This window comes from Parasteatoda tepidariorum, chromosome 7 (assembly GCF_043381705.1).
Source record: "Parasteatoda tepidariorum isolate YZ-2023 chromosome 7, CAS_Ptep_4.0, whole genome shotgun sequence".
Taxonomy (NCBI): domain Eukaryota; kingdom Metazoa; phylum Arthropoda; class Arachnida; order Araneae; family Theridiidae; genus Parasteatoda; species Parasteatoda tepidariorum.
In genome coordinates, this window is record NC_092210.1 from 15379046 (window position 1) to 15395015 (window position 15970).

At 30.3% G+C, this 15970-nt stretch overlaps 1 protein-coding gene across 2 annotated transcripts in view; it reads right to left on the minus strand.

Annotated features, from left to right (window-relative positions):
• Positions 1–6766: 6766 nt before the first annotated feature.
• Positions 6767–15970, minus strand: part of LOC107456332 (26S proteasome regulatory subunit Rpt5) — a 31627-nt gene continuing 22423 nt past the window's right edge. For both annotated transcript variants that reach the window (XM_043054678.2, XM_071183116.1), the window contains exons 11-13: positions 15396–15541; positions 13077–13158; positions 6767–6984 (exon numbers count right to left, since the gene is read on the minus strand). In XM_043054678.2, the coding sequence (XP_042910612.1) occupies positions 6874–6984; positions 13077–13158; positions 15396–15541 (339 nt within the window). In that variant the 3' untranslated portion in view covers positions 6767–6873. The remainder of the gene's footprint in view (positions 6985–13076; positions 13159–15395; positions 15542–15970) is intronic.

Here is a 15970-nt window from a genome sequence, read left to right on the forward strand (position 1 = left end):
ATTTTAGAACTGCTAAGCAGATTTTTACTTTTTCTTATGGATATTGCCTCTTCATCCGAAAAGCTGGTAAGGACTCGAGTAACTTCCTCAAAATTTGTGCAGTAGTATGAGACTGCTGAAATCCATGTTCCCCATCTCGTAAGGATCGGTTTAGGAGGTAATTGAATGTCTGGTGCAATTTCTTTGAGCACTTTAACTCTTGAAGGGGCTTTCATAAATACTTTTTTCACACTAGAAACAAGTGAGTCTACCTCAGGATAGAGACCTCTTACTTCCTCTGCTATCGTGTGCAATGCATGAGCAAGGCACGTTAGATGGATCATATTAGGAAAAACAAATTTTAAGGCATTTCCAGCTTTTTTCATGTAGGAGGCTGCATCTGTAAGAAATAATAGCACTCTTTCATGCTCAGTACCATTTGGCCAAAGTAAAGCCAGTGCATTAGTGAACAACTGTGCAATTGTAGTACTGTCAGTCTTTTGCAACTGTTCAGATGTCAACAAAAAGATTTTATGTTTTTCAAATTGCTCCATAACACCAACAATAACATTCGCAACATATCGTCCAGTTACATCTGTCGTTTCATCTATAGATAGCCATATGTTTTTCGTTCCGATTTCATTTTGAATAGTTTTAAGAATTTCGGTGTAACAGTCATCTAAATAAGTTTTCCTTAAAGTTGATTCACAGGGCACACTTTGATTCGTATATTTTTGCAAAAAAGCTCGTGTGCTTTTATTTTCAAGTTTCCACAGCGGAATGCCGGCATCTACAAATGATCTGCATAAATACATTGCAAATTCCGATTTGCGAGAAGATAATTGAAAACAGGTGGGAATCAGAGTCGGTGTTTTCTCAGCTTTTTTATCTTTTGCTGTTTTATGCTGAGATGTCTCCAAGTGCCGAGATATAAAATACTTCTCAAAATTTACTGACTTCTAGCATGCCTTACAAAATAGAATGCTCCCATCAGTAGAAAACACATCCGACCCAAACTCTTTCACAAAACTGTCCAGTTTTTTTCTTTGCAGGCTTTTACTTTAGGCATTTTTGAAATAACTAGTACTAGAAAACTTTTTCGTGCTCCTGTTACAATGTGCTCAACTAGCTTGGTGAATTCGTTTTGTAGATAAGAGAGCATACGAGTTATTCGATGGTGTAGGCTATATGGGCCGTAAGTAAGAATAAATTCTATTGGTTGTAAGTAAAAATAACTCCTATTGACTGTAAGTAAAAATAACTCCAATCTTTTCACTCCCTTTCTCTCTCTCCTTGCAAAGCGCATCAGGCGAAGGTGACGCCACGTTTTCTGACGCCACGACGAAGGTGACGCCACGAAGAGACGGAGAGGAAATATTAATAAGACCAAAGGAATAAGTCCTAATCTCTATAAATGCATTACGATACGTCGGATGACAGTCAACCATTTCTGTACTTCAAAATTTCTTCATTTTGCGTTTATGTTCGGTCAAAAGCACAAAAAGCTTTGCAGAAAAATTTTAAATTTGACAGAAATAGGCATTTATGAACAAAAGGAAAGAAAAAGGCATTTTCAGTAGAAAACATTTAAAAAAGGCAGAAAAGGGCATTTATGGCATTTTGCCTGAACTTCCGGGCTCTGGTAATTACATATATTTAAATGTACGCATGTATTTGCACATTACTTGTAATTATGTACATGTATACGTTGTATGTACATGCGTACATTGTGCATATAACTATTTTTTTGTACTTCCATGCATTACATGCGCATAAGTATTAACAAAGTATGTAGTTATACAAGTACATACGTAAGTTGTACATATTTTGCGTGCACATATATCGATGTACATATAAATATGCATGTATACATGTACGCATTTTATTTACGCAACTATGTGCATATATTGCACCTTTAAATAACATTCTTACATATTGTACGTAAATACGTATAATTTTATATACATACGTACATTGTATATACTCGCTATTATCGTAAATGTATACAATATGTGTACTTAAGTACATAAAAGCATGCAAACGCATAAACATTATTTTCATATACGTTCATACATACAACGTCTATGTATACAAAGATACAAAACATTGCCTTTTTGTACAAACTAACATACATGCGTACATGTATCATAAATGCATAATTATATGTACTAAGCATATGCGCATTGCATTAAGTATATTACAATATAATTATGAATATTGTACGTACAAACAACGTTTGTGCATACATTGTATGTATAGGAATCGCAAATTGTACGTTCATGCGTGCGTACATTCTATGTACATAAAAATATGTAAACACATGAATACTTACATAAAAAATTTGACTATAGTATACAATCGTAATAACTTGTAATCGTATAGTTTGATTACAAGTAATCACAATTACATGTAATCAAATTACATGTAATCATGATTACATGTAATCATATATTTTGATTACTTGTAATCATAATTACTTGTAATCGTTTTTGTTGTGATTACTTGTAATCGCAATTACTTGTAATCATGATTACAAGTAATTGATTACTGTAATCAAAATTGTAATCATGATTACAGCTGTAATCAAAATTTTTTGAAAGTTGTAATCACGATTACAAGTAATTGATTACTTGTAATCGTGATTACAAGTAATTGATTACTGTAATCAAAATTGTTTTCAATTTGACAGCTGTAATCAAAATTTTTTGAAAGTTGTAATCACGATTACAAGTAATTGATTACTTGTAATCGTGATTACAAGTGATTGATTACTGTAATCAAAATTGTATCATGATTACAGCTGTAATCAAAATTTTTTGAAAGTTGTAATCACGATTACAAGTAATTGATTACTTGTAATCGTGATTACAAGTAATTGATTACATAGCTGTAATTATCTGTAATCAATTACAGTTGTATTCGATTACTGTAATCAACGGCCAACTCTGCTCCGCTCTAGAACATGAGCGTTGTATTATAACATATTTTATTAAATGATTCGACAGATTTGGAACTTGATGGATTGAATTTAGAGTTTCATAAGTATCAAATGTGATTATACTGTGCCAAACAAAAGAAGAAAAAAAAGAGAAAAAATAACTTTTAATATTAAGTTCTTAAGGTAAATTAAACTGAAGTGAAAAAAAACCAAGCAGAATGCAAAAGAGAAAAAAAAATTCTAATTATTTAATGTGGAGATGAATTTACTGTGTAACCTATGCAATGAGTTCAAAAACATTTCAGAAAAGACGAAACCTCAGAAACGGTGAATTTGAAGAAGTATCATTCTTATATTTTAAAAAAAGAAGATCGCAAATCAACGAAATTTTTTTTATCTTTCATATTAATGCTTGGATAATATTAAACAAGGCAACCATTAAAATACACATTCAGAGTTACGGGGATCAAACGAACACCACTGTTAGCATATATTTATTAAATAATCTCTTAACATGTGATGTAACAGCGTTCTCAAAGTGATTTTAAAAGAATGTCTTCCCCTTTCATCGAGGTAAATACACTATTTTTGTAAAAATGTTGTCTCCTTTTTATTCAGTAGAAAAAATGCTCTTTTTTTATTTTAAGAATAGCAATTGCAGTAGCAGAAACCAGAAATTTGAGATTGCCATACTGCAAAATATTTTTGACTTAGTTAATATATTATTTCTCCTATTTATTTGTGTATTTTTAAATGATTTGAAGGGCACTAATCTAACTAGATATAATTACCAAGATTAGTGCCCTTTCTTATTTTCAGGGAGACCTCTGAATGCAAAGCGATGCTATGACAATTAGATTATTTTTGAAATGAGTATTCTAGAATAGAACATGTTCTTGGCAATTTTAAGATAATTAGGTAAGCAATATACAATTTTATTTACAGTAAATATATAAATTAGTAGAATATTTTATTTATTGTAAATATATAAATTCCATACACTTTGATCTCATATTATAGCACCAAAAAACTTTTTCGCTTTCTCATTTTTGTTTACAAAAATCTTAAATGCAATTTGCAAATAAAGATAACAAGTGTATGCAAAATAACTCGATTGTGTATAATGCTGCGGCTTAAAATCGAGAAATATTTATAGATCAAATAATCCTAGTAATTGAAATTTATTAATGAATATATATATATATATATATATACAGAACACTTTTAATGGCAATAGAAACTACGGTTAAAAGAAAAAGTTTTTATATTTTGTGTTACTAAGATTTGAAACTCTCGTAGCTATGCTATTTAACAGGGCTCGAAAAACTGCCCGTCCTCGGCGGTCAAAAATTCTCCGCGGACAACGAATTTTTCAAATCCGACGTCCGCGATCCGACATTTTCAGTTTTTATTATCGTACTAGAGTCTAGCGCCTCACTTCTAAAATGACCCTCTAATCTAGAAATACAGCAGCATACTGAGCATGGTGGAATTGATGTTTTCTCTGTCTGGGAGTACTGCAGCGGTTGAAAGGGGGTTTTCAGCAATGAACTTACAAAAAAACACATTACGTACTGGTCTTAAACAAGAAGCGTTAAACGCAATTATGAACATNTAAACAAGGAGCGTTAAACGCAATTATGAACATCTACCTAAATGGAAAACCCCTTTCAGATTTCTGTGCAGAAACCTCTGTAAATCATTGGTTTGATTGTGGAACTGGCAAACGTCATATTTGATTCATTTAAAAAATGCATTACTCTCGGATAAATTGACCTTTGTCATTTAAATTATTTCATAAAAGAAATACTAGGTTACTACTAGTAACATAGTATTTCTTTTATTACTGTATATTGTAATTCTAATATTTGTAATCCTAGTAACTACTAATTCATTGCGCAATTTATATAAATGTTTGTAATAAATGAGAGAAAATTATATTTTTATTATCAAAGGAGGACTGGTACATTGTTGGACGTGCCGTCCTCTGGGACGGGTAAAATTTCTGAGTTTTTTCGAGCCCTGCTATTTAATATAGTCTCGAAAATATAATACCGTCAACTAGGGTAACTTTGCTTTTTATCTACAAAGTTTGGATGATGTCAGAAAGCAGTCACTTGCCAGCCTTTAAAAGCAAGACTGCTTATTGCGATGCCAGCAAGATTCCAGCAGTGTTTACATTTAGTGATAGTTTACAAGTATAATTGTAAAAGGACTAGAGCAAGCAATTTGAATAACTTTGACCCGTGAAGTCCATAGCCATAGCTGGCTTTCGTAGTTTAGTTACATATAATACCTCCGCTGTTCCTATATATATATATATATATTTTTTTTTTTTCTCAACTACCGGTGCCTAAAAATCAACTTTCTTTCGACGGAACTCAGACTTCATAAATAAAGTCTAATTAATTTTATCGTGAACGTATAAACCAATAATAAAGTTCTTTATTTTGAAAACACTTAAAAAACAGAAATGAGAGACGTGGTGGCTCAGGTGATAGAGAGCTCGAATACCACCGATGGCTGGTCGAATCGAATTTCGCTGTTAAGTAGGTCGCTCATTTAAGGATCCATAATTAAAATAATCATAGCTGCCAAAATAGATACGGGAAAAAAAACAGTTGATTTTATGAAATAATATAAATTTTAATGATAATTATTGAATGTACTGAATTAATATTTTACACATAAGGAATTTTTTTATAGTCAAAATAGAGAAACTGCAATATTTTCCAGTTATGATTGACATTAAACATACTTGAAATTTTATGTATTATGTTTGAGCATAATTTCGAATAATATGAATTTAATTCATCAAAGATAGTTAAAAGATTTTTTAAAAATTAATTTAAAAAGAGAGTTCTGAATAAAAATAAAGGGATTTATTTGCCCATCTGTTAGGAGTAACAGATGGGCAAATAAAATAGTTAAATAAAGTAGTTATAACTTTAAAGCTCATTTTAATTTGTTTAGTTCATAATAGAATTGTTTGTATACATTAATATAGTACATTACATGTATTAATAGTACAAAATAAATTGTTCTCATGTTGCTGCCAAGATGGATAGGAAAAAATCCAGTAAATTGTTGCATAATGTCTAATTTGTCTACGCATCGGGATTTTCATAGTCTTCAAAATAGATAAATTGTAATATTTTTCAGTTATGATTGACATTAAACATACTTGAAATGTTATGTATTATGTATACTCATAATTTCGAATGTTAATAGGTATTTAATTCATCAAAGATAATTAACATATTTTTTTTTAATTTAAAAAGAGAGTTCTGAATAAAAATAAACTGAACATTTTAGAACAAAAAAAGTTTTGAACTGATTTCTATAAATCAGTTTTGCATCATTATGTGTTAGTAATACTTATAAGATATTCAAGCACGCAATAATCCGTACAAAAATTCGCTTCAATAGGGATTTTTTTAGGAGACTTACTCACTTTTAGGGAATTTTCTAAAATGTACAAAAACTAGGAGACTTTTAATTAAACCAGTAGACCTGGAAAAACTTGGAAAATCCAGTAGAATGGGCAGCTATATGTATGGGATAAAACGAAATTCTGTTAACATGAAATAATTATGATAGACCCGCTGATTTTGCGTTAACAAGGTTCGATTGTAGTAATTTTTTGTAAGCGTTGTGCGCTATTTACAAGCTAAACTGATTTATTTCTCACCAATTTGTAAGTATCAAAAACTCAAATAGTGAAGATTCAAATAGTAAAAACTACACAGTATAATTATAATTGCATAAATTTGAAATCAGACACTAACAAGATGGTTTAAAAACCAATGAAGTAAAATTCCTGGTTAGTACATTGACTCATAGACATGATTTATAAACACTTAAAATAACATCTTTTATTTGAAAGTTAAGAAACAATGAGACTTTAATTTATAAATAATGCAACTTCCTATAAACAGTTTAAGAATGAGAAAAAGTTATGCATAATAGTTCAGGTTTGCCTTCTTCTTGGCTTGCACTTCTAGAATAGCATCCATAAAATCTTCATGAGTAACAACAGTTGCACCCCTTCTTAAAGCAATCATACCCTAAACAAAAATAACCATTTTAATGATAAGCGATAAAAAGAAAGTAATTAATTTCATATCTTTATTAATCACTTAGGTTTTCATATTTCTTAAAACAACTTTGTACTTTATAAAAGTTGTAGATTCATGCAGTGTAACAGTCTTTAATAATAATTTAATTTAGCATCCATCAATACTATTACATAAGTTTTAAATGCTTGCAGCAAAAAAACGAATACTAGTAAGCAGTATATATATTACTTTATTAAAAACTCAAGGTAAAATGCATTTCTACAAGCTATGAACATGTGGTGAGGAATTAATGACGTTAACAAAGGAATCAGAATCCATATGAATAAACATGATCCCAGGGCATCAAAATGACTGCATTGGAAATAATTTTGGCATTGTCTGAATTGAATTTATGCCCAAGATTCGAACAATGTGCAGCAATTGACAATTTTTCGTATTCTTGATAACAGGAAGATATGATAGCAGGAAGTAGCCAAGGAATGTGGTGAATGCATTAGGGATTATCAAAACTGATAGGATCTTTAAGAGACTTAAATTAAATTTTGTTAACAGGCCTAAAAATGGAAGAAAAAAACACCCCCGGTAAAGTAGCAAGTTCTCTGCAAGGATAAGAGGGATATTTGGTTCTAATGAGTTTAGCATGAGCTGAATCAACTATAAAAGAGTTAAATTCATTGTTAGCAGCAAGTGAGCATAGAAAGTTAAGTTCAGAAATAGGCACAAAGGTGGAAAACAAAAGAATGAAATGCAGATATTTTTCTGAAAATCAGGATGAACTTACATGAGGGGGTAAAGAACCAGCAAAATGTTTACAGATGTTTAATGTTGAAAAAATGATCAGAGTATTTAATTACAGGAACATTAAAAAAAAAAAAAGTATATTGAATGACTGGGTCAATTGAGATGACAACAAAAAGCAACTCTTGAAAAGCAATATCACTACCTATGAAGACAAATGTATCATCAAAATAATGCATGAATCTATCACAATGAGAGATATGGGATTGCCCTTGGCTAAAATAAACCTCAATTTGTTTATAGGAATTAGTTAACTGAATTAAAAAGTTGAGTAATTCAGAATTACTGAATTAAAAAGTTTGCTGAATACAGGAATTGACAAGGGATATAATATCTTCAATTTCAATAATATAGTAGTAAAATTAATTATTGCAAACATAGTTCTTAAACAATCAATAGCACAAGAAATGAAACAATAGTGAAAAGATAAATATAAAAAAGCATAGTTTTATTGAAAGGGGAAAGCTATGCTAGTTGAGAAACAAAATCATGGGAATTTTTAACAGTATTGCTGGAAGTCAGAGGTGAGATGATACATGCTAAATAGCGAGCAAGTTTATAGCATCCGTATCAATATTCCAGACTATAGGTCTAAAAGCAAGTTGAGGCTAGTGAACATCACAGAACAATTAGAAAGTGTTTCTTTGAAGAAGAGGTGTTCAAATTAAATGTCAGAGAGTATCAATTTGACCAGAAGAAAATTTACTCGCTTAAATGTTGATTTTAATGGTGCATTATTAATGGGAACTGAAAATTTAGAAATAGCAGTAGAAATTGTTATTAGATTAATGTCAGAATAACGATCGTGTTTTCTTTATCATTAGGAATTTTTGTTTTTATTCCTATCATTAGTCGTTCCTAATTTTGCTCAAATCAAATGTAGCATTAATAACTCTTATCGTGTTGATAGGATTGTTAACAGGTGCGAATCGGCTTTTCTATGTGCTATTATTCAACATATTTGTAAACGTTTATTTGATATTGAGAGAGCTTTTCAACATGCATTTAACCCTTGCCAATCCTTTTCCTCAGTATAGTACTTGGGAAAAACAAAACTAGGCTTAAGTAAAATTGAATAATCTGATTTCAGTTAATGAACAATTGCACCCGAATGTCAAACCATTACCCATAATTCTTTTGGTAATCTAATTTTAGTAAGACACAAGGAGTCTTTAATTTAGGCTTAAATTTTGCAGCTAGTTCCAAATTTTTAACTATTATTGCCTCATTAGAATCAACATTTGAGCGAATAAATTTTCTTCTGGTCAAATTTATTCTCCCTGAGACTTAATTTCGAACACTATTTCTTCAAATAAACACTTAAATAAATCTAATCTCACCTACTCTTAAAAACAAGTTATTCATGAACTCAATTCTCATTTTGAAATTTTCATTACCAAAGCAGGTAAAAGAGGGTGGACTTATTCTCAACAAATCTAATTACTATAATCATGATGAGGATATACCAGCCCAGTGGTTCCCAACCTGGGGGCGATCGCCCCAAAGGGGGCGATAGAGCTTTTAAAGGGGGCGATTATCCTTAGGGGGGTGATCAGAGGGCGACGTATATTCAAAAGATAAAAATTGCTAATAATATTAATAACAAAAGCTATTTGAGATTGAAATTGAAAATATGTATGAAACTTATGGTTCTGGCGTAGACAAAGAATTATGATAGTTAAAAATTAAAAAAAAAAAATCAAGTGCAGGATCGTTTTCATCATACATTTTGGTATCGCAGGCGGAAATTTGATAAGCCACTCTGTTCCTCTGAGCAATAATACTGTTTCCAGGCGTATTGACGAGATGGCCGCCAACGTTGAATCAAAACTCATCAAATTTTTGAAAGAAGGTAAATTTGCGTTACAGATTGATGAATCAACTGTGATAGATAACAAAGTTATTTTAGCTTAAGTGAGATTCATAAATGAGAGTAAGGAGATTAACGAGGAAATGTTGTTTACAAGAACTTTGAACACAGATATAAAAGGATTGTCGATTTTTGAATTGGTCAAAGATTATTTTGAGGAAAACGAAATTCCCCTCACAAATGTAAGTGTTTGTGCAACCAGATAGTGCTCCAACCATGTCTGGTTGTCATACTGGGTTTCTGGGTCACCTTAAAAAAGAAGTACCGGAAGTTATCTCACCATTCTTTATGTCATTCATCGTCAACTTTTGGCGGCGAAAAATTAGTTATTTCTGGCATTAGTAAAATAGAAGCTAATTCTCCTAATAACCGTTTGTTCCGAGAACTTTGCCATGAAAATGATGAAGATTTCGAACTCCTGCTCCTACATACCGCTGTGAGATGGCTTTCAAAAGGAAACTGAGCCGTTTCTTCGAATTGCTGGATTCGGTTACTGAGTTTCTCGACACCACTGATCCTGTTTTAAGTGAGAGTTTGAAGCAACGCAAGTTGGAAACTGCGTACCTCACTGATAGTTTTGAAAAAAATGAAGGAAATCAACGTTAAACTTCAAGGAAATAAAATGAACATTATCAAGGATAAGGGAATCATATCTTCATTCATCGCCAAGTTTGATATCTACAAGTCAAACATTGATCGCAAAGAGCTAATGTAATTTCCAACTTTTAAAAAGTGTTCAATGGCAGACATCGAGATTCTCGAAAATAAAATCTTAATTTTTACTGATTACCTTGATCAGTTATGGAATCAAGATTTAAAGATTTGATGAAATTAGAAATTCCGGATTGAATTTTCGATCCTTTCTCTTTTGAAGTTGTGGATAAGCTCACTTCCTCTTTGTAGACTGAGGTTTTAGTTTTGAAGTATGACTGTGAGGCTAAAGTCGTCTTTAAAAAATACGGTTACGAGTTAGTTTGGATAAAGTTTATGGACACTTATCCACAATTGAGGAAACAAACTGAGCCACTTCTCATCTCGTTCCCATCAACATATTTAGTGGAGAGAGGATTTAGTTCTGTCTTCCAGCTGCTCACAAAGCAAAGAGATAGGTTGGACATTTGCTTCAAAGGAGACCCTCATTTAAATCTGACGAGCATAATCTTAATTTATCTTAATAAATTAAGATTATGCTCGATAAATATTATCGAGCATAATCTTAATTAAGATAATCTTATTTAAGATCTAATATAAAGATAATATTATAATATAAATATTATCCTAATAAAATCTGACATTCAAGCTTTAACTTGAAATACACCAAGCACAGGGCAGTCATTGAAGTGGTGAAAATGTACTTTCTCACACTTCATTTTTTTCTCAAATTTTAGTTGTTAACGTTTTAACTTTCTCTTGATTACATTAAAATATGAATTTTAAAAAAAAATGTACTTTTGTTTTGATTATTCCATTTTAAATATCATTTCTTATTGAAAAAAAAAAAAAGATGCACAATTTTTTTTAATTAATAAAAATGATAGGATAAATGTGCCTCCTTATTTGCATTACAATTTAAATTAAAATCAAATAACTTAGCATATTTTCCGTGTTTGGTTGCTCACAAACAACAATGAATTGAGCAAAAAGAGAAAGGGCGATATGTGTCAGCCAACCCCAATAGGGGGGCGATGGTCCACAAAAGGTTGGGAACCACTGTACTAGCCTATGAACCTTACACAATTTAATATCTGAACCTACCTCTTCTCATTCTACTGCTATTAAGAATAAAATAAAAAGTACTTGACCTCTTTCAGACTACACTAAATGTTATTCCTTCTATTTCAGATTGTGCTTGCTTCTATGCTCTTCTTCAAATTCACTAGCCTTAACTTGCTTTTAGACCTGTTGTCTCAAACTTCCATCCCGTGCTATTATCTTGCTCACTGTTTAACACATATCATTTCACTCTAACTTCCAACAATATATATACTATTAAAAATTCCCATGATTTTATTTCCCTTCCAGCACATCTCTTCCCCTCTAACAAAACTATGCTCTCCTTGATGTTATTTCTCTTTTCACGAATGTGCTATTAATTGTTTAAAGCTATGTTTATGATATGTTCCTATTATTTTTTTTTATATCCGCCATTGAACAGTTGACCCAGTTTTTGGGCTTACGACTACTAATGTTCAACTCCGTAGCCTTATAATTTTGAACCAATCCAGAAGACAAGGAAACTGCTGGATCAGTAGTACCCTCAGAGGTATGATTTGTTATGGGAACATGGAGGACTTTGAGAGTCGATAGATTTAACATGCATACATCACCATTTACTACGCGGGGATCGAACCCACGACTTCTTGGACATGGGCCCAGTGCCCTACCAACCAGGCTATCCCGGCCCTACTATATAGCTCTTCAAGAGTTACTTTCTCTTGTCAACTCGGGTAATCCCCGACATTCAATTTACTTTAGATGCGGAAATTAATTTTAATTTACCTTTTTTTAGGTGTTCTTGTAGCTAGTTCCATATAATCTGTTAATTTTTCCACCTCTGCTTATCGTAAACATTTTGCAGTCTCTTTGCTCCGTCATGTTAATTCTAATCACCCTAATTGCCAGAAATTTTCTATGATTCACACTTTCGTTTTTCTGAGCACTAAACCTTTTCACCCACTGATATTGGTGAAATCTAATCACTAAAAAACTTATAAATATACCACCCAAATAAAAGATGTGAATATCTCTGGGGCTGAATTTTAACTATATAACTGAACATTAGAAACAAAAATGATGGAATGAAATTAAAGATTAAATAATTATCAATAACTGAATAAATCAGAAATGGACTTTTCATTAAAACAGATGTTCAATAAAACGTTTTCCTGAAAAAATATAATAAAAAGCATTGTTCTTAAGGGATGGCGGCTTATTTTTACAAATAGGGCACATTAATAGGGATCAAAAGGATGGTGAACATGGGATGCCCTTCGAAAAACATTTAGGGAGAACACTGCATACATTTCAGTTTTTAAGTATTTGTTGTAAAAATACTAGTTAGAGAAAACCTAAAGGAAACATGTAATTCATGTTGTTGTTGAGATGAATTTTTGTACCTAAATCTTCTTTAAGGCATAACTTAATTGCAAATTATTATTTTTGAAGAAATAATGGAATAGCAGATTTAAATTAATATAATGCTAAGAAAATTACATGTACATATGCCCATAACAGCTCATTTACTAATTTTTAACTGTTATATCATTTTTACATACAAACAAAATAATTAACCATAGTAAAAACAAAATAATTAACCAAACTAAATCAGAGTTGGTTAAACATTGAAATAAATAATGTAAATTTATGAGTATAACCACAATAGGAACTTAGAGAAATATTTTAACAAACTTACAGCCTCCACACAAACTGCTTTGCATTGAGCTCCATTAAAATCATCAGTGCACCTCGCTAACTCTTCAAAATTAACATCAGGGCTAAAATTAGATAAGTATAAATTAGAACTTATCATTCAACATATTTAACATGGATAAGTTTGGTTAAAAACCGATAGCTGAAAATATAAATTTAAAAATGTAACAAACTAAATGCATTTTAAATAAATAAAAAAATACCTAAAATTAGAGAGAGAAAAAAGTATGTAGAAAGTCTCCTTTAGAATATTATAAACGTTCTAATAAAAAATCATGATGCCTGATTTTTAAAGTGCAGGAATGCACATTATAATGTGAACATGAATTGAGATATATAACTGATGCGCAAATCTTAAATTGCATGAAAATGATTCTAGATACAAAATTTTTAAATATCTGAATATGAATCGTGCTGTAATCATTAAATCTAAAATAAACGAAATTCTGACAAAAAGACTTACCTTGATTCAAACATTTTTTTTTTAAAGAAAAGCCAATCAATAATTTTCAACATTATCTTATATTTTTCCTTTTATAAAATTTTTGGAAATGTATATTTTTGTATATTTGAAATGTATTTTTGAAATGTATATTTTTGGAAATAAATAACATAAAATTGTTTGTACTGTTAGATAACATTGTTTTGAATTGATCAGAAAGAGGAATTATTAATTTATGACTCTCAGAATAAATACCTAATACATAATTTAAATAAACAGATTACAATCTTTTTTATACACTTAAAACAAAATCATTAAAAAATTGAATGCTTTAATTACAAATATAAATATTAAATAATCATAAAAATGCAAGAGAAAATTATATATTGAATCTTTGTCCCAAATATAATTTTTTAAAATTTAATTTGATAAAGAACAACAATTCAATATTTCAAAGTATTTATTTAATCTTACAATAAAACTCTTTTGATACTTCTATTAACATCCACCTAATTTTGCCATTTAAAGTAATGTTTTGGCTAAAAAATTATTTTACGATTTACAATACTTTTTAATTAATTAATTATTAATAATTAAGTTCTGTAAGACCAAATATTATTAACTCTTTCACTGCCAATCCTGCACTAGAGTAAATTTTTCCTTTCACTTAGTGTCAATAAAACAGAAGTGGTAGCAGGATGCATATTATCATCCAACTATTAACGCAGAAAATATGTTTTCTCTCAACAATAACACATGGTTTATTGGCATAAACTTAATAGTTATTTTAAAAGAATGGTGGCAACATATAATAATTTAATTTTGTTTTTATCTTTATAGATCATCATTCTTCATTAATAGATACCATATAATCATCTGTACTTGGCTAGCTGTGAATGAGTTAAATGAAAATTTACCTCATAAAAATATTTGGATATGGAAGTGGAAAAATTGGACATCCTTAGCTTACATTTAAACGATAAAATTTTGATGTAATATTCAATAACAACAATCATATGCCATAACAAAGCCTGTCATTTTCCCTTTTGATTAAGAATCAAAGATAAATAAATCACAGTAAATTTATCCTTAACAAAAATAATAGCTAGATTAAAATATATACTATTAAACTGCAAAACTGGTAACATTTATAAAATAATTTGAGACGAAAAAAGCTTATAAGTTCATTTATACTGACCTATATTCTGATTAGATTTTACATTACATAATTTTTATTGTAATGAAAATTTACTTTAAATTATTATTGATTTATTACCATTACTTTTAAGAGAGGTGTGACTTCTCAAGTTTGTTGCTTACATTTTATGAAGAAAAAACCTTTTTTTTTTTCTGAGTGTTTTAGCAAAAGTGATAACCTATGATTTAACCCCAGATTCTCTATTGAAAGATTCGTTGAATGGATACTTGATAAAAATAAAAGAGAATTAAACTACTTTAATATTAGATTATAACACTATTATTAAATACAAACTATTGATTTAAGAATGAAAAATAATAAAATATAACTTATTTTAATATTATGATAAAGGAAGGAAATAAAAAACCAAAATATTTCAAAAGACAAAAAATTGTAACAAGATTAATAGATTTTGAAAATGGAATTATTTTACTGAGGTAACTATTTAATGAAGTACAATGAAATTTTTGAAATTCTAATAACTATTTACCCAAAATTAACTTTTGTAAAAAGGATTAGGCTACATTTCTTGTAATAAGGTCTTCAGTTTTTTTCATTTAAAAGATAAATTGGAAAATAAAGCAATAATTTGCACAAGAAATACAAAGATTGATGGGAACTGAATTGTGTCTCTGTTAATTGCCATGTGAGTGAACACTTACTCAACATTCATTTTCCTGGAATGAATCTGCATGATTCTGGCTCTAGCTTCTTCATTTGGATGAGGGAATTCAATCTTTCTGTCTAATCTGCCAGATCTTAGCAGGGCAGGGTCTAGAATATCCACTCTGTTAGTGGCTGCTATAACCTAAAATAAATTACAAAATATCATTACTAATTGATAAGCTAAAAAAACTATGAACAACAATAATTATTAATAGTCTATGGAATATAGGAAGATAGAGTTTGATTCCTTTTTTTTCTTCTTCTTAAATACAATATATGGCCAAAAGAATCTTAATACCCACCTTAAGGAGAGGATCTGTCTAGAACAAAAGGTGTTATGGGAATGTTTCTCATGGTTTAGTCAGGATCCCTGTGGAAAAAAACATGAACTCTGAATTGTATGTGGGAGATCTGGACTATGCTGTTCTATCAACTCTACGGCCATACTTCCCCGAAAGCCCATTTCACTTCCAGCAGAATAACTGCTCTATTCACACTCCGAGGCATGCTCAACTATGCTTTGACAAAATGGTTGCTCTAAAAATGGACTGGCCTTCTCAAAACCATTATC